The 24572-nt window shown below is 40.6% G+C and overlaps 2 protein-coding genes across 2 annotated transcripts; one reads left to right on the forward strand and one right to left on the reverse strand.

The window, feature by feature from the left end:
- Positions 1 to 1052: 1052 nt before the first annotated feature.
- Positions 1053 to 24572, reverse strand: LOC146640221 (uncharacterized). Its single transcript, XM_085352299.1, has 26 exons — positions 24054 to 24572; positions 21606 to 21667; positions 21269 to 21307; positions 20924 to 21160; positions 19089 to 19315; positions 18672 to 18847; positions 18420 to 18464; positions 15758 to 15833; positions 15524 to 15625; positions 15388 to 15422; positions 14496 to 14648; positions 14195 to 14323; positions 13948 to 13986; positions 13283 to 13408; positions 12641 to 12767; positions 11853 to 12023; positions 11734 to 11768; positions 11335 to 11499; positions 11097 to 11226; positions 7677 to 7798; positions 7455 to 7595; positions 6776 to 6855; positions 6144 to 6397; positions 5029 to 5136; positions 1219 to 1340; positions 1053 to 1127 (listed from the first exon to the last, which is right to left on the reverse strand). The coding sequence occupies exons 1-26, from the start codon at positions 24570 to 24572 to the stop codon at positions 1053 to 1055; spliced, it is 3495 nt and encodes a 1164-aa protein (XP_085208425.1).
- LOC146640222 (uncharacterized) lies at positions 1589 to 3449 on the forward strand. The gene is made up of 2 exons (XM_085358646.1): positions 1589 to 1930; positions 2819 to 3449. Exons 1-2 carry the CDS (start codon positions 1671 to 1673, stop codon positions 3087 to 3089), a joined length of 531 nt encoding a protein of 176 aa, XP_085214772.1. The 5' UTR covers positions 1589 to 1670; the 3' UTR covers positions 3090 to 3449.

Here is a 24572-nt window from a genome sequence, read left to right on the forward strand (position 1 = left end):
GACCGCCACTGTCCCTGATAGTGGCTCCAGCGTACCACACGGTGATGGAGTTGAGGATGGACTCGATGATTGCAGTGTAGAATTGCATCATCGCCCGTGTTGGCAGGTTGAATTTCTTCAGCTCCCTCAGGAAGTACATCCTCTGCTATGGCATCATGGCCTTGGACTCATTTTTACAACTTTTTAATAGGAAAAAAAGATTAATTTTAATTAAAAAATGTTTTGACATTTGTGAAAATGGAATTTTTCCTGTATTCATTTTTTTACATTTGTTTTGGTTTTTATTGCCTTTTGAGTCAAAAGTCTCCAGAGGCAGATGCTTGGTTTCCTGGTATTTCAAGACATTAATGCAATGGAAAGGGATTTAAAAAAAAGAAAGAAAGAAAGGAAACAGTGGAAAGTGAATCTCACATGAAGCGGAGGAGCTCAGAGTTCTCTCACTAGTCTAAATATCTTCAGAAGTGAGTGCAGATAGTAGTGGGAACATTTACTCAAGTACTTAAAATACATAAAGTCTGTGTTTCAGGTAGGTGTTTCCATGTTATACTAGATTCTGCTATTGTCATGGTTGGCTGTGTGGCAGGCGAGCAGAAGCGGTGGACGCAAAAATGCAGGACTCTTGGAGACGGGAATAAACTGAAAACGCAGCTTTATTGCTGGAAGAATGACTGACAAAATAAAACTTACAAAAGGAAAACAAGACTCTAAAGCGAGGTGCTGGAGGACTGGACATTACAAACACACAGCAGGTTGAAGGTACGACGCGACAGGGAGCCCAGGAAAACACAGGGCTTAAATACACAGGGGAGTAATTAGGGAATGGGCGGGAGGGAGGGAGACACAGCTGGGAGAAATCAGGCTAACGAGACAGGGGAGAGGTAAAACTGAACACACTGACATAAGACATGAACTTTCAAAGTAAAACAGGAAATAAGAAACAAATCACAAAACCGCAAACATATCCACAGTCATCCAGGACACACATACACACACATATACATATATATACACTCTGCACAGTTATGTGTTAAAAATACAGTAGATCAGGTCCATCAGTCAGAAACGGAGCCTGGAGACGTCTGAGACAAAGCTTTTGTAGCTCTTTGTCGACGTTCCTCATAATATTTCTAAAAAAAGGGAAAAGTGAGAAAACAAACATCGTTAGGCCAACAGTGTGATTTTGTGTGCTGAATCGTGTATATGTATGTGCGTGCGTACCTGCAGGTTGTCGTAGTGTTTCTGGCTGCAGCAGTGGAGTTCCTTGGCGGTCTTCTCATTCAGGCAGAAAACAGAGCAGATGTTACAGAAAAATCCTGATTTAGGGACCACAAACTCCTGACCTGCAGAGAAGCAGAAACAGGAAGATTAGACAAGTATTAACAACACATTTGAATTTAGAGTGTGTGTGTCTGACCGATGGGGCTGTTACGGTGTGTTCACACCGAACGCGATGGACGCGAATAAAACGCCCCAAACGCCCCTAATTTGACGCGTGTACATTCGCGTCTCAACGCGTGTCCAAGAAAAATCCATCGCGCGTCAAAATATGATATTTTGACGCGCGTGAACCGGAAATGTGGGAGGAATGTGGGAGGGAGTTGTGCCAGACCGGTATCTTTGCAAGATGGCAGCTATCGAGCTAGCGCTTGAAGAGAGAGTCTCCCTTCTCTATGTACTGTGGAGAGCAGAGCAGCAGCGTAAAAGACGTCCTCGCCGTACCTGGGTCCATCAGGTCCTCCAGAGGCATGAGCAGTTTGGTGAGTTTCACCACTTGCTCCAGGAGCTGCGCCTGGATGACGGCCGATTCCAGCGCTATCACCGTCGGCCAGTTTGAGGACCTGCTTTCCCTCGTCGGTCCCAGCATCGCCCGCCTAGACACCAACTACAGACGCTCAATCCCACCTGCAGAGCGCCTGTCCGTCTGCCTGAGGTTAGTAAAACTATTTAATACGGTAGTCCTTTATTGATATCTGTGCTAATATGCTAATCCATCCAGTTATACACTGCTAACATGGATGTGCTATGCTAACAGTGAATGCTGTCGGTGTTTACTGAAAGCAAACTGTGGTACAGAGACGACTCTTTATAATATTTCTAGTGATACTCAGAAGGTCTCATCAAGTCCCGATTTAATTCGATTTATGCTGTTATCAGTGTTTGCATGATAGCATGGCTGTGGTGTCACATCAATGTATGCGCTCGGTGTTTGCTGATATCAAACTGTAGCATTAGGACCACTGAGTTAACCTTTGTAGTGATACTCACTCCTTTTTATTTAGACCTGGTTTAATTCTGGGATAGTTGAATATTTGTATATAATCCCTGCAGCTGTCAGACTCTATAGCAGGGGTCACAGCCTTTATTAAAACAGAGTTAGATAAAACTGTGAACAGTTTGGTTCATCTCTAGTTACATGGTTCTATCTTGATAAGCTGTCTTATCACAGATTAATTTTTCAAAAATATTAATGATTTAAGCAAGGAAAGGGCTACATGTCAACACACAACTCTTTATTTCTATTAATGTCTTACTTCATTCCTACCTGATTGACATGTTTAGGAATTATGAGTGATTGGCTCACTGTAGTTGTGAAAGTTGCTACCAATCAAATTATGATATGTTAAAGTTAAAACAAAACACAACTGTTTTAGATATTATCTAATATACATTTTGTAATTATCCTTATAATTACAAAATGTTTTATGTAAGATTTAAGTTTTGTGATTTATATCTGACATCACAAAAGTATTTTGGAATTTGAATAATGTATTTTGTAACTGCAGTACACATAATACTGATTTTGAACAATTTTGTCCAGGTTCCTTGTCACCGGGGACTCCTTCAGGACCATCGCGTTCAGTTTCAGAGTCGGTGTGTCCACGGTGAGCCAGATCACCCCCCAGGCAGCGACGTCCATCTGGGACTGTCTAGTGGACGACTTCATGGCTGTGCCTTCACCTGGAGACTGGCGGTCCATCACAGAGGGATTCCAGGAGCGCTGGAACTTTCCTCTGTGCTGTGCAGCTCTGGATGGGAAGCACATCCAGACAAAGGCACCCCATATATCATATAGGAGACACACACATTGATATACACTAAATATTCATTTCATTTCTTTTTTGTGGTGCCCAAATTGATGCACCTGCTTGATTTTGTTTAAACAATTATTGCACACTTTCTGTAAATCCAGTAAACTTCTTTTCACTTCTCAAATATCACTGTGTGTGTCTCCTGTATGATATTTAACTGACATTTTTTATTGTAACAACCAACGATTTATACAGGAAAATAATGTCTATTAACAAGGTTGCCCAAACTTCTGCATCCCACTGTATCAGTATATTTTGTCATTAGTATAATATGAAATAAATTCTACATGTGTCAAGTTGTGTGCCAACATTTGCTGTGTAGTAGAACTGAGACATTAGTCATTATAAACATTTATTTGAAATAATATTAAAAGTCTCAAACAGAAAAACATTAAACATAAATATATAAAATATAAGAATTTACAGAGAGACAGGAATAAAAAGGACCAGCTGCTCTCCAGAGCAGGAACAAGGCTGAGGAGGAAATGCTCCATTGGAGACTGGTGTGGCCTCTTCAGGGACTCCAGGATGGCCAGCTCCACCGCCGATGGACCGTCCTGGGACCCGTCCCTCATCTGCCTCGGAGCCGTCCTCCTCTGTGGGCCTGTAAAACAGTACAAAACACAAAGAAATGAGAAGGCTGCTACTAGATTTTAATTTCAACATTGAAAAAAAAAAAAACAATAACAGGATATAATCAGATTGGTTGTAGATATTTAGTAAAGGTGATCACAAGGCAATCCCACCGACTAAAAAGGTATCAGTGCTTGCTGTACATATCTGTGGGTGCAGCAGCAGGAGCTCAGGGACTGGGGATGCTCTGCTGCAGAATCAGTTGGTTCTATCAATACAGTATTAAATGTTAACAGGTTGGATATAATAATCGTAGAGTAGACAGTGGTCCCTCATTTATTGCAGGGGTTCTCAGAATAACTAGCCCCTGGTCACAGTTCTCACAATTGATTCTCAAAGTGCAAACCTTTGTAGATTGCAAAACGTAAAAGTATTATTATGCCGCGGTTTGTCTTCATCTGCCCGCCACTTTCGTGCGCCTTTTTCCCTCACGGTGCAGGTGTCTATTTCCGAATGAGGCTCATAGTTATGGGTGTTTTTGTGCTGTTTTTTCTATTGGACGCGATGGTTATCAAAACCAAACGTGATAAATTTGGCAAGCGCAGGAGATTTGTCAATCAGGCTGCAGAATGCAATGCTGTACTGTGCAATAAAAAATCAGCGAAAAAGCAAAGCAGTGACGGATGAACAGCGGGACCACTGTGTGCTGTTTATTAATAAACAATAAAATATATTCCTAAATGACAACATGCATAAAAGCAGAACGGTATTTGTACGTCAGTGGGAAAATAGCGGTGGCTTGCTAGCTTTTGTGCGGCTTCCCCGGGTCAGTGAAAACTTTCAAAAGAGAAATGAATGAACTTACCAGGTTGCCCGATCTCTTCACATATCTTCCTCCAAGCTCGGTCCTTTTTATTCCTGTCTCGGTACTGAAAGCAGCTGGTGTTGTACAGCTCCGAGTTGTTTGCTACCGCATTGATTAGCCTTCCCCTCCATTGAAGTATGAAAGGCTTTGGCTGGATCTGCCCCTTTGACCTAGGTAACAGCCACGTCACCAGGCTCCTGATTGGTTGTCGCGGCGCGATTTGACGCTGGAGTTCAGATTTTTCCAACTCGAGCGGTAGACGCGAAACGCGCGTATGCACAAAATGCAACACAAAACCTCACGCGCGTGGTTTTATTCGCGAGTCAAACGCGCCAGACGCGCTACACTGACGCGCGTTTCACGCATTTTGGCGTTTTCGCGACGCAAATCTGCTTCCGAATTTTCGCGGGACCCGCAATCGCGCGTCATCGCGCCTTTCCATTGACTTTACATGTAAACCTGACGCTCTATTCGCGTCCATCGCGTTCGGTGTGAACACACCGTTAGGGTTGAACTGAGGCAGTCTGAAATCTGCTACAACACACGGAGACTGAGAGCGAGATGGCTTTGCCTCAGCTCCGACAAGCTCCCTCCTGCGTTTAGCCACAACTGAAAATGAAAAGAGCGACGCGTTAATCATCAACGAATCTGCTACAGGAGCCACTGGGTTTATAACATATTTAAACATTCAATTATAACTCAATAATAATTGAACAAATGATTTCGATTTACTTGAAAAGCTGAAACGTTCATCGGCCACTTTATTAGGTACACCTGTTTGACTGCTCATTAATGCGACTCTCTAATCAGCCAATCACATGGCAGCAACTTAGTGATTTAGGTATGTAGACATGGTCAGGTGACCTGCTGAAATTCAAACTGAGCATCAGAATGAAGAAGAAAAATAATTTAAGTCACTTAAACGTGGCATGTTTGCTGAGCTTAGCATTTCAAAAACTGCTGATGTGCTGGGATTTTCCCACAGAAGCATCTCTAGGGTTTACATAAAACCGTCTGAAACAGAAAATATCCAGTGAGTGGCAGTTCCCTGGAGGAAATGCATTTTTGAGTTTAGAGGAGAATGAAATAACTGCTTCACGCTGACCGGAAGGCCAGAGCAAGCCAAACAACCACTTATTACAATGCACAAGAGCATCTCTGAACGCACAGCACATCCAACACTGAAGCAGATGAGCTACAGCAGCAGAAGACCACACTGGGTTCGACTTCTCTAAGCTAAGAACGCAAAACTGAGGGTACAATTCACACAGGCTCAGCAACGCTGTAAAATAAAAACGCTGCCTGGTCTGTTGAATCTCAGTTTCTGCTGTGACATTAGGATGGTAGGGTCAGAAATCTTGGATCCATCCTGCCTTGTATCAAAATCTCAGGCTGGTGATGGTGTGGGACATAGTCATCGCACCAACGGAGCATTTCTTAAACACCACATATATAAAATATATTACTACCACCAGGCTGAATGTCTGTAGCACAGTGAGGAGCACAAATATGAGATCAGAGCCACAAAATATCACAACTTGTCTTTTTATATTCACTTTACTGTGTTTTGGCTGTCAGAGCGGTGTATTTTGCTGATTTAAAGCAGCTCTTTGTACCTTTAATGTCGGCCATGCTCCATCCATCATTCTCCTCTCCCTCCTGTGTCTCGTCATCAGGACACTTGGGCTCTGGCTGCTGTCCAGCAGGGGCGGCTGCAGCATCGGGCTGGGTCCCTGCTTCCTCCTCGGTCCTCTGGCTCTCCGCCTGGCAGTCACCTTTGGTCACTGCATCAGTCGATTCTGCGGTCTTCTTGGTTTTCATTTTGAGGTTGTCACCAGAGTCTTGCAGACGCTGTTTCAGGCTCTTCAAACTGAATTTGAAAGCAAAGATGCCAGTAGGTTACCACGAAAAGAGGTTTGTTGTCACAAAATGTTCATGTGAAATAAGAAATTCCATTTCAAATTCCTAATCTAGAGTTGCTTATATCTAAATCACATGCTGCTCTTTTTGCATCTTTGGGAACTGTTTACTACAGACGACCTTGAGGAGCGTATGGTATATTTGACTCTGCCACTAAAGCTGAAAAAGAAAGATACTCACGACTCAATACGTCCAGCTTTACTGCTATGAAGAGGAGAGAAAGAAGCACAAGGTCAGACAGACATGAAGACACTTTAAAGAAAATGAAGAAACACAGTGTAAAATAAATTTCCTCTTTTTCTCACTTCTGATCGTGGGACACACTTACCAAGCAGATAAATAGTCCTTGGTGACTTTGCTCTCCATCACCTGTGTTAATCCACCAGGTTCGGCCATCTCAATGCATATCTGAGAGAACAGAACGGATATTTGAGCAACACAGTGGTACTCAATGGGTGTGCTACAGGCACGATTTGTATTGTACAGGGCGATAAAGAATTTGTCCTGGCGAGTTTCTTTACTGCCCTGTACGATAGTACAAGGCAAAGAAAAAAAAATCTTGGAGTTTTAAACTTGCAAATGGGAAATAAGTGCAAACATATTTCTATACTTTTGCAAAGTTTTGATTGAACAATAAAACCACTGAGCAAGAAACACTAAAAGAATAACTTAGCGCTGCCTCAAACTGCAGGGATCTCCCCTGCTCGATGGGCCAGGACAAAAGGCTGAACAGGTCATAAGATTACTACTTGGTTGAGAACTTGGTGCATTTCAGGCAGTCCTTCTTCACCAGTGTTTGCAAAGGCATGTGTAATTCAGATTGCCTGCCGCAGGGACTGTCTGTACATGGAATATTTAAACTTGCTCAACTCGTGTTAAAAAACCACAAAGTCTCCTTCAGACTCATTTAAAATGTTTCTCAATATGAAAAGAACAGCAGACACCATGACAAGCCTTGCAGCCTTCTGTAAAACATAAAACAGTTGCACGTGTTTATGAAATCGTACCCTGTTGGCAAGCGGCAAGAATCTGACAAAAGCAGCGATGGACGCCACCACTTCCATGATCATCATGACAAGGTCCACATTCACCTCGGAGACCTCCACACTCAGCAGCCGGTCCTCCAGAGACTCCGACTCTGGAACATGCTGAAAAACAACCAGCGTTAAGATCAGGGAGACCCGAGCCTGCTGCTTTTACAAGACAGATTTATGTGACTGCTGCCTTACAGTGGTGCTCCATTTCATCATGCTTCTATACATGCTCTCCTGTGAAAAGAGCAGAAGATGAAAGGGGATTACATCAATCGCTGATCCTCTGTTTGTACAATAAATATTGAATAACTCTCCTCCTGGTTAGAGTGTTTTTAATCTTCTATTGAGCACATTTAATAAGATAAATATTGGACTCCACTGTAAGTGAGAAGTGACTCGATCCTGGTTTGCATCTTTGTGGCAAAGGATTCATACTTCAGGACAGTAACGACACAACATATAACAAGGTTTTGCAGGAACTATTTGATGCTATTTGAGTCTCAGTGTCAGGTCTGACGGTGCCCCGACCGGCGCCCTGTGTGTATGTGTGTGTTTGTTCTCCTCTCTCTCGCTCTGTTTCTTCCTCTCCTGCTCCGCTGCGATTGGTACGCGGTCGCGTAGCAATGGGAGATCTCCGACCCGGAAGTGCTGCCGCTCTGAGCTGCTGTCCCACCTGCGACTGATTCCTCGCCAGCTGCTGCCAATCATCCACCGTCGTTGGCAGAGCTATTTAATGGTGTGGCTGAGTGACAGACAGCGCTGGAGTATTGCACCAAGCCTGGTAGTGACTCGAGCTCAGCAAGGGTAAAGCAAGTGTTTGATAGCGGAGGGAGGCTAATCGTGGCTGTTTTGCCTTTTGCCAGGAAGCGAACGAGGCGGAGAGACGGAAGGAGAGACGTCACTGATGCACGGGAGTTGTGTGGACACACGAGGAGAGACGGGGAGAGGAGCACTGAAGGGACTTGCACTATGGATAACTGTGGATTGGCTTCACTGTAAATAAAGACACTGTTCAACTTTAACGAGAGGTCCGCGTCTGGGTTCACTAACTCACCATCCTTAACACTCAGTGACTTTCCGCAACAGTTGTCAGACCTCAATTCCTCTTAACATGTAGCTGTGGAGAGAGCTCTCAGAAAGCTCCTGAATAGCTAGCCCACAAGGAAACTTGAGAGGGGAAACGCTGACGCTAGAAGGTTAGCAGCGACTGAAGTTTCAAAATAAGTAAGGGCATTACTTAATAGTCAGTAAAACACTCTGGAACCTATGTCTGGGTCTTTAAAGTTTACACGGGGCTGACTTCACAAGGAGCTCTGTGGAAATTTAAAGTGGTGGCGGAATGACGTGGGTTGTCGCCTACGAACAGAAAAGTGGATAAAGTTCATGCAGCTTTTGTGCTGCTGTTGCAAAAAGGAAGGAACAAATACAGACGAAGTAACAATAAATAGTTGATTTGAAATTCATGCATATTTTTAGTTTTTCCATTTCTTATTCAGATATTTATCAATGAGTGACTTATATGTATGTATATATTGTATATATTGTGCTATTCCTTACTTCTTGTATCTGTCTGTGTTACTGTTTGTACTGTAACCAATATATTTCCCCCAGGGATCAATAAAGTACTCTGAGTATTCTCATTCTAGTAATATTAGCCCAGAGAAGGATGATGCTGTGCTCACTCCTTAGAGGAGAAATCTGTTTTGATTGGGATCTGAATAGTTTGAGTGAAACAGGAGCATGCCCCCGATTTAACAGCCCCCGATTGCTCCATTTTCATACCTCACTTGTACCAGGAAGCATGTCTTGTAAAACAATGTGGATTCTGAGCGTCCACTCTCCAACAGTAACTGGATTTTTGAGGTAATCCCTGGCGAAATCGCAGCACGCATCCCAGCTGTTAAAAAACACAAAGGCCTGGAGGGGAAAAATGATGCAGAGGAAACATTCAATATCAATCATTAAATTGAATTCAATTTGCAAATGCAAATTTCTCTGTATCAGCCTGCTGGGTCTACTCCTCACCCTCCTCTGCAGTGATAAAACGATTATTTTGTAGTACAGAGTCTGAACAGTCTGATCAGGGACGTAACGCCACACCAGCTTGGTGACATCCTCCTGTCTGTAGTTTCCTTCTGGCAAACCGGTCAACATGATGGTGGTAGTTACACTCAGTAGCACAGGAACAGAGCCAGAGAGAGAGAAAGAGAGGCAGGGACAACAACATTAGAAAGGTATAGTAATCATCCACAACTATTTTCGGTTGCAGATGATAAAGGATTGAGAAAGTTTATTCATGCAGGTCCATATGACAGAGAATATGCATGTTCTTTTAGTTTTCATATTATAATTTATATTTAATTGTGTTGTGGTTTGCAGTGTTTTGTGTTCTTTTCACTTTAAATTTGTGAAAGGAAAAAGCTGAAAATTTAAATAGTTAAAACTTGAAATGTGAATAGTTGATTTTTGTATTATATGATTTATTTATTACATTTTATGTGGAGTGAATAAATAAAAGTATATTTACGGTGGCCCCTAGAGACAAAGCACATACAAACTTCAAATCACGTACGAACTCTGAAGCATGTACAAACTCCAAAACACGTAAAAACACGTACAAACTCCAAAACACGTAAAAACTCCAAAACATGTAAAAACACGTACAAACTCCGAAGCACGTAAAAACTCAGAAGCATATAAAAACTCAGAAGCACATAAAAACTCAAAACACGTACAAAAGACAACAGAAGTGCTCCAGGATGCTGGGCGCAGTGTTGAGCCTTTGTTATCTTGTGGCTACACAAGCCAGCAAGTACCAACGACCGGATTTGGTGTGTGGTAATAACAGGTAAATGAACTTTTTTTTAAATTATTTGAATATATATATGAGTGCCTGTGTATAAATACACAAACAATACACACATGCTTTCAATTGTGTCATTTAAGTGATCTAGTAGCTCTGCTTTGGAAGTTCAGTTCATGCTAGAAATGTGTTTTGGAGTTTGTACGTGTTTTGTCTCTAGGGGCCACCGCATATATTTATATATAAACATATATAAATAAAACCACTTGTTTTTACGTTAGTAATTCCTTTTGTGCATAATTTTATATTATTGTTAATAATAAATTAATTAAAGCAACAAAACAACCTGAAGAGCCGGTTCGGAGCCAAAAGAGCCGGCTCTTTTTAGTGAGCCGAACCGAAAGAGCCGGATCTCTAAAAAGAGCCGGAAATCCCATCACTAGAACAAATACAGACGAAGTAACAATAAATAGTTGATTTGAAATTCATGCATATTTTTAGTTTTTCCATTTCTTATTCAGATATTTATCAATGAGTGACTTATATGTATGTATATATTGTATATATTGTGCTATTCCTTACTTCTTGTATCTGTCTGTGTTACTGTTTGTACTGTAACCAATATATTTCCCCCAGGGATCAATAAAGTACTCTGAGTATTCTCATTCTAGTAATATTAGCCCAGAGAAGGATGATGCTGTGCTCACTCCTTAGAGGAGAAATCTGTTTTGATTGGGATCTGAATAGTTTGAGTGAAACAGGAGCATGCCCCCGATTTAACAGCCCCCGATTGCTCCATTTTCATACCTCACTTGTACCAGGAAGCATGTCTTGTAAAACAATGTGGATTCTGAGCGTCCACTCTCCAACAGTAACTGGATTTTTGAGGTAATCCCTGGCGAAATCGCAGCACGCATCCCAGCTGTTAAAAAACACAAAGGCCTGGAGGGGAAAAATGATGCAGAGGAAACATTCAATATCAATCATTAAATTGAATTCAATTTGCAAATGCAAATTTCTCTGTATCAGCCTGCTGGGTCTACTCCTCACCCTCCTCTGCAGTGATAAAACGATTATTTTGTAGTACAGAGTCTGAACAGTCTGATCAGGGACGTAACGCCACACCAGCTTGGTGACATCCTCCTGTCTGTAGTTTCCTTCTGGCAAACCGGTCAACATGATGGTGGAGAACGTAGAACCTTGAGATTGGGCTTTCTGCAAGACACAAGGTTCAAGAACCAAAGTTTATTCGAAGAGAAACTTTGCGGTACTTTTTAAAAAATATATTATTATTACTGAGCACATAGAGAAGACAAAATGAAACCAAGTTTAGCAGAAAAAAAGAAATGTGGTTTTTGAGGTGAGTATTTGGAAAAATGGACACCTCTTGGTATTTACTCAAGGATTCCTGTTTAACACATGAAACCTGGGTTTATAAGATGCACTCACCTCAATGTCATCAGGTTCACTGACAGTTAAATACTCTAGAAGTGTAAAACAGACACAGTTAGTAACAGTCAACACTTTATATCTGGAGGTTAATTTTAGTTTCCAGCTGTTTCTCTCACCTGGGATTGTGAACCAAGGAGAGACAGTGGGGAACACAAAGGGACTAGTTGTCATTGTGATCCAATATGGTGAAGTGCTGCGTTGTGGGATGGTAATATCTTCTGTTGGGACAGTTGCACCATCAACAGCAACCTCGCTGTCTGGCAAAGCTTTGTCTGGCAATCTTGGTGCTGCACAAGCAAAAATAAGTTTTGTTAAAAGTTTTGTGGGGGAAAGAAAAGGAAAAACGAGTGGTGCAAAACAGGTTTTTAATGTTTACAATGATCCAGTAATATCAATGTTTTGACTTTTATTTGAACTTTAAGCACCTTTACAGATACCCAAGGTATCATAGACATCAGAAAAACAACGATTAGTGGGTTAGATCAAATGCCAGACTGAAAAAGTGCAGTTTAAGTAATGGCTCTGGCTCATGTGTCTGGGGCAGAGACAAGCAGAAGGAAATTGACCACTGATGGAGCAAAGATTTCTGGAGGGGCCAGAAAAGAGGTCAGAGAGATAATAAGGCAAATGAGCATCAAAGGATTTGTGGGAACCAGAATCACAGTGTTAGTGGATAAAAGTTGAGGGAATGTGTCACAATGATTGATTGTGAACAACAATAAATCAGCAGTTTTGTCTGCACTTTATCCACAGCCCAGGGGAGACCTGAAAAATCTATTCATGAGTGTTTCACAAACAGAAAGCGAAAGAAAGGTCTTACCAGATGACCTTCCATTAACTTAACCCATCTTTTTGTTTCCGTTTAAATCATATTTGTTTAAAATCCCATTTAAAAAACACTTACGCAGTGAGGTACATCCACACTGTGGTATTTTCAGCCTTGACAATTTGTGGCCGGTGGGCCGTTTTAGAAGGCTGTACCAAACGCCAAGGCGATCAGCATCACGAAGAGACTGAAATTCGATAAACACCTGAAACACAAGAAAGAAAATGTATTCTGAACATTTTACCTTCACATTGTAAATGTTAGAAAACAAGTGCTAAGCACACGTGGAAAGAGTGAACTAAGTACAGCTTTATTGTGGAGTTCACTGGATTCAAGAGTCAGAAATCCTGGCTCAATGATGCACTGGAGCCATGCTCAACATGACCCCTGCACTAATGCTGTAATGTGATAAATACTAGTGCGCATGAGCATATGAAGAATTGCTCAGCGAGCAGCTTATCGGCAGTCTCTCTTTACTATCGCTATAGTTTTGCAGTTGTGCTTTCCTCAAGATAAGTAGCATCCAAATCTAGACACATTATCTCTTTTGAAGGATGGATTTATGAAGGTTGGTGCACGTCCTTTAGTTTGGTGTGCAAGCGGTTAATCTGTCAATTTTTCTGTATGGTTAAGATTACACTTACACAAGCACATATCTCACACAGCCTTTCACAGACTTCTAACACATGCACTTGTTGGCATTTATGAGTGTGTTTATACCTTGTTGAGAAGAGGCAGGTAGTTTCTTACACAATCCATTTTTTTCAAAGCTTCTCTGAGATGCCGGGACTCGCCTGGCGAGATGTTCCTGATGTAGATTAATCGTGCTCCATTGTCAGTCACTTGCTGCTTCGAGAAAACCGGGTTAACGTGAAAAAACAACAACCCCACAAACAGTATGACATTCCAAACATTCTTATACTACAGCTCCAAGATCAAGGCCATAAGTTTGCACTTATATTCACACAGCAGGTATGCACCCTGGCAGCTATCTTCATTTTCCAAACAATTTATAATTGCAGCTCTCGCTGTTTTTGATAACACTGGTTGAAAAAGTATTTAAACTAATGTACACACAGTGCCGTGGAAAACGCATTTGGCTCGTTCCCAATTTCCTAATTTTTTGCACAAGTTTCAAATCGTTAAACAAATGTTTAAAAAAATACAAAATGCATTTTTAAATGAGGATTTCATTTATTCCAGGAAAAGAGTTCTCCAAACCTTTCCTAGCCCTGTGTGAATATCTGAAAAAACGGGTATGTCCCCATTTTTCAAGGTGTTTTGACTTGGATGTGAGTGCTTCCAGTTATGACTTTATACTCTGACCAATAAATCTAAAGGTATTCGAGTGCAGTCTTTGTTTCTGAGATATGTGCGTTACTTACATAGCATAGCCGTTTCATCAGAGACTTATAAAACTCAAGCTGAAAGAAAAAAAACAGTTCAAAATCATTACATCACTTCGGATTCGGTTCGATTTATTTCAGCTTAAAGGTATTTTTTTCTACAAAAAGAAATATTTTTTACATTTATAATCACACTTTAAATAAACAAGCAGAAACAAATATTTTCAAATAATTGTAATAACATCTGTCACAACAGTAGATTGCATTATCTACACACAGTGCTTACCGGCGTCATTAAAATGTTGCCCTTCTCAACCTGCAGTCGAAGTTTAGAACCACTGAGAATAAAATCGTGATTTTCTGATGCTAGCACGATGTTTTTAGCTGCCACTGCTGTCGGCATGAGGGCAAAAGCCTGAAGGAAAAACAAACAACCAAACACTGATTTTTACTGAATCACCATGAAGACAGGCACTCACAAAATATGCATTAACTAACTAAATGTTAGTTAGGTCGTCTTAGAAAAGAGATTTAGAGCGCCATTAAAATGAAGGTCATAACCCAGCCCAATGCAAACTGGTGCTTACCATGCGTGCCTGTGGTATAACGTAGATCGTGTCGTCGTAATACTCAAATCGGTGTCGAGTGAGCAGACCGGCGATGTCCTCCTCTGCGTAACAGCCATCGTGATACTCTGGCAGGTTGCTTATTAACAGCACCTTGTAATCAAGCGAAACAAGCTGTGCAAACGAAAAGAATTTCAGGATCAGTTCACAATTGCAATGGAAGAAATTCCAGACAGAAATCTGAAAAATGCAAACATTAACTTATAAACCTCACTTTGAGCACTGTCTACAACTATGAACACAATCAGGTACCTATTACAAAATGTTTCTGATGCTAATTTTCCTTTACTTCTTTTTTTCTTTCTTTGTTTCACGTAGTGCAGCTCTACCTTGACTCACTGACAAAAAAGGCAGTAAGAGTCAGCTATGAAAGTACTTTTCATTTAAGGTGGATCCATAAACAGTGATAACTGATTCCCAAAAGGCAATGTGTAAACAGCACTATTGCACATGTCAAACTTGGGAAGGAAAAACCTTTTTAAGCACTCAAAACCACCATGTCCTGGATGACTGTGCATATAATTTGAACATGTTAAACTAGCTTTTCAATAAAGGAGTTTTAGTATGTGTTAGTACATGAGATAATTGTTTTATTACAATACTAAATTGGTAACCAAGAATGGTGCAATTCTATTGGTGTCTATACTGACTACAAAATCTCTGGTATTGCGACATCCCTAGTGAATTTTTAACATTTTTCTACATTTACACCTACTTGAGCGTCACCTGACAATGAGATATAACCCAACTACAAACTTGTAAAACAAACTGAACTATTTCAGATCAAAACTTAACCACTTTGATAAAGCATGTTTTTCTTACAGGTATAATTGAAGTGTTTTTTTAATGTTACCTTTGAATTGGGAAGTTTGACTGTCTTGAGACAACCTGTGAAGTGCAGAGCAAAAGAAAAACCAAAAAATAATTATGAAATAGAAAATATCTTCACATTGAGAAATCTTTCATACAGATCTTTGGGGATTTCTTACGGATTCTTTCTGGACGCAGTTGCTCTTGTATCCGCTCCCAAAATGTTGGGTGGGTAACAGCGACCGGCTGATCCTTTGAGATCTTCTCTGCAGTCACAGAGTCTTGGAATAAAGGAAATGTAGTTAAGTTCAATAGTGGTAGTTTAGATAGGATGCAAATTACCCAGCTGATCTAAATACAAATCTGCGTGGTTGAGGCCGTTTCTGCTTTGGAAGCCAAGACTTTTGGCTCACCGTCAACTGCAGCACCTTTAATTGGTTCAACAGCCTCCGTAGCCTTGGCTGTATTTTTAGGTGCCACCGCAGCTTCCTTACAAACACACACACAACGAACATACATTAGTTTGTATTACTACCAAAACTGTTAAGTTACTACATTCACACTAAGAATCATACATGAGCACTTGTCATGAGCTTACAAGTATTTACAGACAAGTTGGAGTCTTCCATGCAAACCACAAGCAACTGTGGCAACTTGCAAGCAACCAGTGCGATTCCAAGGATGTTTTCAGTGCAATGTGTATATATAGATTTAAAAAATGCATAATGCAACACAGCAAAATAAAAACAAAGTACAGTGTGTATGCTTTCATAGCATTAGACTTGAGCGGAAGCTTCCTGACATGGGGATGACTATATAAAAGCTCAGTATAATCCAAAGTAACTATGAATTTGAGGGGTGCGAGACTGTAGAAGAAATGTAAGGATAACCAACTGACTTTAAACCGCATAATGAATGCAGGACTACAACTGTGAATGGACAGTATATTTATAGAGAATTGTAGCTATGGTGCATAAATATCTATCTTAGATTGCAGAAGCAAACCAGGAGACAAACAGGAGAGGAACTTTCTCTCGATTCACAAGTAGGTCAATGAACTCATCCATCTATAACAGTGACAGGGGCGGATCTAGAAGGGTGGCATGGGGTGGCAAGTGCCACCCTAAAATGATCCCTTGCCACCCCAAGTGCCACCCCAGTTTTGCATATGACAGTGTTGTTTATTAAAATAAGACAGCATTAACAGTTTGAACGTAGTTACAGTCAACAGTGAATATAAATGCTAAAACTGAAAATATTGCATAGTGTTCCCCCCTCCACCATTAACAAATGGTTCAGCCCATAGCAGGACCGGCTTTTTTCTTGTTTTCAGTAGCAAGCGATGCTTATGATTGTGCCAGAGCACATTCTGAACAACACCATGGGAATTTCGCTTTTTACACAGGTGGGTGGATGTTACACTCTGGAAATGGAAGGAAGGTGAGTGTTATTAACCCTCTGTGGTCCACGGACACGCTGCACCTCCAAATCACATGACTGATGTAAGCTGACACAGCAACAAGCTGCAGCCACGCTGAGTTTCTATTTCAGCCCACATTGAAAATTCGGACTTCAAAGTTTTTAAATTTTAATTACAGGCCAGTAAATCCAGAGTTATGATAATATATATAAGCCACGCTTTGTTCTAAATACTGTCGTCACGTTTTTGTGTGTGTGTGTTTTAAGCGTTTTGTAAGGACAGCACGAAAACAGTAAAGAAAGAAAAAAAGCCACCACCTTCCTAAATGTACCATGTCGACCAATTAAAAAAACAGTCAACGCGTGGGATTTGATTGTTTAGGAAGAGGGAAACGTTTTAGGAGTGACGGTAACGGCAGCGAGACAGAGCAAGCAAGTGAGAGAGAGAGTTTTTAGATGTGGGAGATTTGTGACGTTTAGTGTGGAGTGTTTACTTAGTGTGTTGTCTTGTGTAGTTCTGTTGTGTAGTCGTTTTGTTTTGTGTGTCAGTGAGGGCACTAATGAATGTCACAAAGGCACATTTGCAATGTAAACACTGTCACTAAGTAGAAAACCAGCGGAGTGATACAGCTGCTGTTATCAGGCCTGCAGGTTTGTCCCTGTGCTGTTCTGTCTTTTGGTGGACAAACTTTTTTTTTACTGGCACACATAGTTTGTGGGGCATCTTAGTGCGACACCTAATTGTTCTCTCATTTTAGTTGTAGTAATATTTTTAAATTCTTATACAAAATGAAAAAAAAAAAAACGGCAGGTGTATCGGCTGCATTTTTAGATAAATAGTTGTATATGTTTACAAAATGTACAATTTATATTTGCATTTCAAGTTATAAAAATATACTGTGGTGTTTTTTTTTTTACAGTAAAAACATACTACTAGGATTTTAAGTTCTTTGTGTGGTTTCAGATCAGTAATACTAATGCAGTATGTCAGTGAAAAAAACAACTAAATTCAGTTGAGCTGAAAAGAATGACACCAAACAAGGCAAGGGGAACAAAATAAAATGAAACAATCTGAGGGTGAAATACAAACGTAAACTCAAAAGGAGTCAAAAATGGCCGATTGTATTTCAGACCTCAGTGGGTTCATCCAACAAATCATGAAAAATTAGGTTTAAATTGTTGTTCATGACAGTGCAGATTTCTGACATTTTGTGTCATTTAAGCTGTAACAATGTGACTGTTTTCTAACAGTGTGTCTGGATTTTATACTTGTTGGGCTACATATTTATTTATTATACAGGCTATACAGAAACTCACATGTTTTATGTAACTAAAGTGTGTAATTATGTGGGCTACAGACAATAATTAAGTTCTAGACTATATTTATATGAAAAACGTGTATACTTACTGCATTTGAATTATTCTAACCATATGTAACCACCTGCATATGTGTTTGAAAAATAAAAAGGCTTCGATTTTGCCACCCTATTTGATTTCTTTGCCACCCTAAGAAAATTTCTCTAGATCCGCCCCTGAACAGTGAACAAATTTCAGTGTACATACCTGTAATTTTGACCTAAACAAAACAACTGACTTAGTTTTTCAAAATGTTTTCTCCATAGCAGAAATCACATCACTGTGACAGAGACTACTTACAGTCCCTTGTAGCCTCACCATGGTCGGAGGGGAAGATTTGCCAGCCTGTGGAAACACAGGGAAGAAAATTATGAACAAACCAAATGCAGATTTCATCATGACAACTTGACTCAAACTATCTGCTTGTATAAATCTGTGTTGAAAGATTTAATCTTGGTTGTGTGGCATCAACAATCACGTCATCTGTCACTGATCACATTATAAATTGTCCAAAACTGTGCATTCATGAAAAAAGGCATAATATGAAGTCACCTCTGTCTTCTCTGTGCTAGGCGTCCCTTTAGTTGTTTCTGGAGATGCAGAACGTGAGGACGATGATGATGATGTTGATGGGGACGACTTCATCTTGACTAGCTCAGCCAGCAGGGCAGGAGCCAAAGTTTTGACGACAGTCTCCAGGTCAGACTGGTTTGATAAGGACTGGAGAGCTAAAAGACCACAGGTGCAAAAGAGATTCACACTTTGGTGGGTGCCAAGTCTCGAAAATCATCTACCGTTTCTGAAAGTTTTATAATAGTAGAAAAAACTATGCTGACATTTCTGGTGGCACTGGTCTTTATTTATCCTTTACATTAGTAAAGTTAAGGTTGTGAGGGGGGAGGAGAACTTTGATCTTAGAAAAACTAATGAGTACATACAAAAAAATAAAACATGAAGCAATTTTCAAACCTGATGTTTCCAGCAGTTTCTTTGCCAAGATCTTTGAGCTGCTTGACTTCTTTCGCCTCGGAGATGACCTCTCAGTCGACGATCGCCTCTCCCAGCTTTTCCTCGGTGATGAACGTTTCTCATCTCTTCTTCTCAGTGAGGATCGTCTCTCGCGGCACCTTGAGCGTGATCGATATCGTGAAGAGGAAGGACGGTCATACCACGAGGAGTCAGAATGAGACCGGGACCTGAAAAAAGTATGGATCAAAGAACTTAATAACTCAGAAACATCTCAAAGCACACACCCAGCATGGATACAAAAGGTAAATGCTGTCCACCAATTAAGTTTTTTCAAGTTGATATTTTTATATATATGTTATATTTCACCCTTTAACAATCCACTGGAGAGCTAAATCTTCTTGATTGATCCTAGTTCTCAAAATGTTTGTTGGACAGACCTGCGATTGCGTCTGGACCTGTACAGAGATCGTGATTGGCTTCTGTGTCTCTCCCTTCGGCGGCTGCGTAATTGAGAACAGGAATGACTGTTCCTCCTATTCTGCAAGTCACGGAGAATACACAGTGCTGGTCCTGCTGGATCTCAGCTCTGCTTTTGACACTGTAGATCACAGTATCATGATAAACAGACTCGAGAACTTGTTTGGGATTACTGGTGTTGTTTTAAAATGGTTTATATCATATCTGTCTGAGAGATCTTTTACTGTTTGCATGAATCATGTCACATCAGAATCAACAGTTTTGCCGTGTGGGGTACCTCAGGGATCTGTCCTGGGTCCAATTCTCTTTTTACTTTATGTATTTCCCCTAGGCCAGATTATTAAGCGCTATAAATATATCTCCTATCATCTCTATGCTGACGACATCCAACTATACTGTTCCTTCAAAATGTCTGAGTTTTATAAATTGTCTAATTTAAGTAATTGTCTGACAGAAATCAACAAATGGTTATATGACAATTTTCTCCAACTAAACTCTGATAAAACAGAAACTCTAATTATTGCTCCAGACCATATGGTCCCAGAAATTAGACAGCATATCAGCTTCTTAGACCCTTACGTAAAATCAAGCCTTAGAAATCTCGGTGTCTTATTTGACAGCTCGATGTCGCTCGAGCAGCATTCTAAGCAGCTGGTCCGAAACTGTTTTTATCATTTACGGAATATTTCTAAACTCAGACTAATGGTATCAAAGCTTGAACTTGAGATGATTATTCATGCTTTTATTTCTTCTCGTTTAGACTATTGTAATGGCCTTTTTACTTGTTTTAACAAATCAGCCTTAAATCGTCTTCAGACTGTGCAGAATGCTGCAGCACGTCTCTTAACAGGCACCAAGAGAAGATCGCATATCACTCCAGTCTTGGCCTCCCTTCACTGGTTGCCTGTAAATTTTAGGTTTCAGTTTAAAATTTTAGTTCTAACCTTTAGGGCCCTGCATGGTCAGGCTCCTCAATATTTATCTGACCTGCTGAAATCACATACATCTTCTCGGGCTTTAAGGTCATTAGATCAGAGACTGTTGGTGGTACCACGCACTCGTTTTAAAACTCGTGGTGATCGGGCCTTTCAGACTGTGGCACCACGGTTGTGGAATTCTCTCCCACTGTCTCTTCGCTGCACGGACTCCATTGATTGTTTTAAGAAACAGCTGAAGACATTTTTATTTAGAAAAGCATTTGATTAATTTCTTCTTATGCTGTTTTTATAGTTTTATTGTTTTACATTGTTTTATTTACTGTTATATTGTTTTATATTCCCATTTTCTGTGTTGTAAAGCACTTTGTGATTTTTATCTGTGAAAAGCGCTATATAAATAAATTTTACTTACTTACTTACTTACGGTGGCGACGTGGGCTGCCGGAGCGGGAATGGCTGCTTCGCCTGTCCCTGCTACGCTCCGAGTCACGATGAGTGCGGGGTCTGCGAGAGCGGGAAAGCCTTCTTCGCCTGTCGCTGCTTTGCTCCGAGTCACGATGACTGCGGGGGCTGCAGGAACGGGAACGACTCTCATGTCTGGTTTTCTTCTGGGAAGTCTCAGCAGACGTTGCGGGAGAGGGCTTGGCACCTGACGCACTAACAAGTGCATTAAAAAGAAAAGCACAGTTAAATGAAAGAAAATGAAAGGCTCCAATGCTGGCATGTTTTTTTATTCGCCAAATGACTTCAAATGAAGATATTTACCCTCGCGGTGATGCTATTTCACCGTTCCACTCTGGGTATCTGTGGAAAAACACAGGTACATTTTTGTCAGATGTTGCCAGGTAGAATGTCCTTAAAAATATATTATTGTTCATTAATTCAAAAACTTAGAAATGTATTCAGCCTTTTAACAATAAATCATTAAGGTGCTTTACAGGAACGCAACAAATATGACAAAGAAAAATGAAAAAATACAAATGAACAGTTCTTAGGAAGCTATCCTAGCATTACAACCCCGACATCATTTCGGCACAACCATGGTTGCGCTGCCCCAAAGATATCGGTTCATAATCACGAAGTACAGAGAAGAAAGACTGACTGCTTTCGCAGAAGTTTGCAGTTCTCGATGTGAAGGCTGGTATTCTGGTGGGAGACCCAATCCTAGTGGTCACAACAAAAAACAAACATTTAGACCAGATTCATTATTATCAGGAGCAATGTTTGTCATTGACATCACTTGCTGATAAAAAGGTCACTAAACTTTGCAGTGGCCTTAAAAAAAATCTTAAAATATTAACAGTTAGTCCTTCACTGAACGGAGAAGCATTATAACATTAGCCAGGAGCCTGGATTGCACTTAGAAACCTTCATGGGCCAAAAACAAAACAGGAACAAATAAGCATGACACATTATACCTCTCCTGGGATACAATTTTAAAGATGAAATTATTTAGTATATATGGAAAACACAAGTCAAACATCTGACTACAAACAACCAAAACAAAAGGGTCATCTTAGGCTCTGGATTCTGGACTCTCAGGCTTAGGGGTGGGTTTTTATAATCGATTCATCGATTAAAATCGATTCTGGCTTGGATAACGTAAAATCGATTCATTAAAATCCTGAATCGATTTTTTAATATAAATTTATTTTGCCCAAAATGCCAGAATCTCAGGTGACATCTCACAAAATTTCAAGAACCACCAAACAGTTAAGACAGTAAATGAGAGCAGGAACACGGCTTCTGCACATAGACTTAAACACACAGCGCGACCCGCGGATCAGAATCAGTGAGATGTCGCCTTTCTCACGGTCGGGGCTGAAAGCCGACAGCTCGCTGATTCTGATCTGTCGGCGGGTCCGCGCTGTGTGTTCACGCCCTTTATGAGCCGATTCTAAAGCTGTTAGTTTGATCTCTCTCCAAACAATATTGACCGAACCAGCAGCAAAAGAAGATCCAAACTGTCGGCCGCTGTTTTTTTCCCTTTTACATTCTTCCGAAAAGAAAACCTCATTTCTGCTGTTCAATACTGAACAAATTAAAACTTTTTAAAATTATTCAAAATGTAAAACGCTGTGTCTGTAATAAAACCGCTGTAACTTCAGAGGTGATGTTCATATGTTGATTAATGGTTTTCTTTCGTTTTTGATGTACTGCAGAATATTTTTATAAAATCCCAGGCCAGGAAAATCACCTTCATGTTTTTCTGTGTTTTATCTTCAGCTACTTTGACACAAAGGCATCTGCTGTGACGCTTACACCTGTGATAAAGTCTTGCGTGTGTCAGCTTCCTTTTGATTGATACAAAAATATGTAAATGTACTGATCTGAATTATAATATTTCTGACTGTCAAAATTTCCCAGATTTAAATCGAATCGAATTAAATCGAATCGTGGATCGAATCGATTCGGGACCTTGTGAATCGGAATTGAATCGATTCTAGAAATCAGTGACGATACCCAGCCCTACTCAGGCTCTTCTTATGGCATCAAAATTTCCCAAGGTTCCAAGAAGGTCGTCTCAGGAGAGGCCAAGTTTGGATTAGGACAAAATGCACCACCTATGTTGATCACAGTTAGGAAGATGATGTTGAAATAGGCCAGAAGAGGAAGGCGCTGTTTCTTTGACGAGGAGCCCAAATGTGAAATTTGGTGCAGCAAAGGAAGGCACATCCATAAAGAGAGATTCAACAATCAGTCAAATTAAAGCTGGTGCTTGTGTAGCTCATGACTGGGCGCTGCGCCCAGGGTGCTTATGTTTGTGGTAGTAAAAGTCTTGTGACACCGAAACACTAACTTAAAGTATGAGCAAAGAAAATTAGTATAACACAAAAACAAGGTGCCTACTGATATAAAATAAAGGACCAAACACACTATTGTTCACTCTAGTGACAAAAGACAAAAAGGGGAACTTTTACATTCAGCAACAGTTCCAGGAAAAGCAAAGCTGAATGAGCACTGTGGAACAGTAGCCCAAGGACAGAGACAAATGAAAAAACAGCCCTCTTCCAACATTTTCTGATGCACAGGTTCTTCATGCTTGCAGATTCTTCCTCATCACGTCATCTGAGGCCTTGGCTCCATTGTTAGCAAATGCCTTGAATGTCTTCGCATGGGTTTACATCAAGTCAAAAGACATTAAATCTATCAATTGCAAGTACAGACCACTGAAGTTTCTGAAGGTCTCTTTGAAGTAGTTTTTTAAATTACAACATCTGGTAGACATATAGTTAAGTTTAGTCTGGACTGTAATCCTTCAAAAGTTCTGTTACAGAATACTGAATTGCAGAAATATGGGAAAATTTGTCCAAATGTTTGCAGTCCAAGTTGGTAGTCTTCCTACAGTCATCATTATGCAGTAATAGTGAATAAAACAAACCAAATAAACTTTAAAGTAGCATCCATGAAGCTTTTTCAAAACCAAAATCCTATAATGGCATTCAAAGTCAAATAATTAAAAACAATCCCAAAACAAAACAAAAAACATTGCGTTTCAAATAAATAAAAACTGACTGAAAGCAAAAACATCGAACAATCTTCGACTTACCTTCATCTGATTACATTCCTTGTTACATAGAGAGCAGGTATGCGGAAAGACCCTAGGTGAAGTGGCAGTGTAGTCTTGCATCTGGGCCAGCACTGGGATATCCTCTGTCACTTGTAAGGTAAAAGGCAGGTTGTCAGGAGTGATCTGATCTTCAGAGTATGAGATTGGATGTTCCAGGTCCTCTTTTTCAAGTCCAAATTGCATAAGGATGTTCACAGCTGTTTCTGAAGTAGACTCTGCAGAGCCCACAGGTTTGGACTTCTTTATGTCCTCTTCCATTGAAGTCTTACTCCCTTCTGGCCTGCAGCTCATTGGCATAGTTAGCAGTGATGGGATTGTTCCTCCAGATTTTGCAGGAGACGCAGATGAAACTCCAGAAGAGCTAAAGCTGGACCCAGGCCCAAGATGAGGAGGTGTCTTATGAGAGTCTCTCTCTGCCTGCATACTCGACTGTCCATAGCGCCCCTGGGCTGAACTTTGTTTCCCAGAGGCATAGGGGTTATATAAGGGATGGGACAT

This window comes from Diplotaxodon limnothrissa, linkage group LG1 (assembly GCF_057381915.1).
Source record: "Diplotaxodon limnothrissa isolate DT_005_m linkage group LG1, D_limnothrissa_male_GT1.1, whole genome shotgun sequence".
NCBI classification, from domain to species: domain Eukaryota; kingdom Metazoa; phylum Chordata; class Actinopteri; order Cichliformes; family Cichlidae; genus Diplotaxodon; species Diplotaxodon limnothrissa.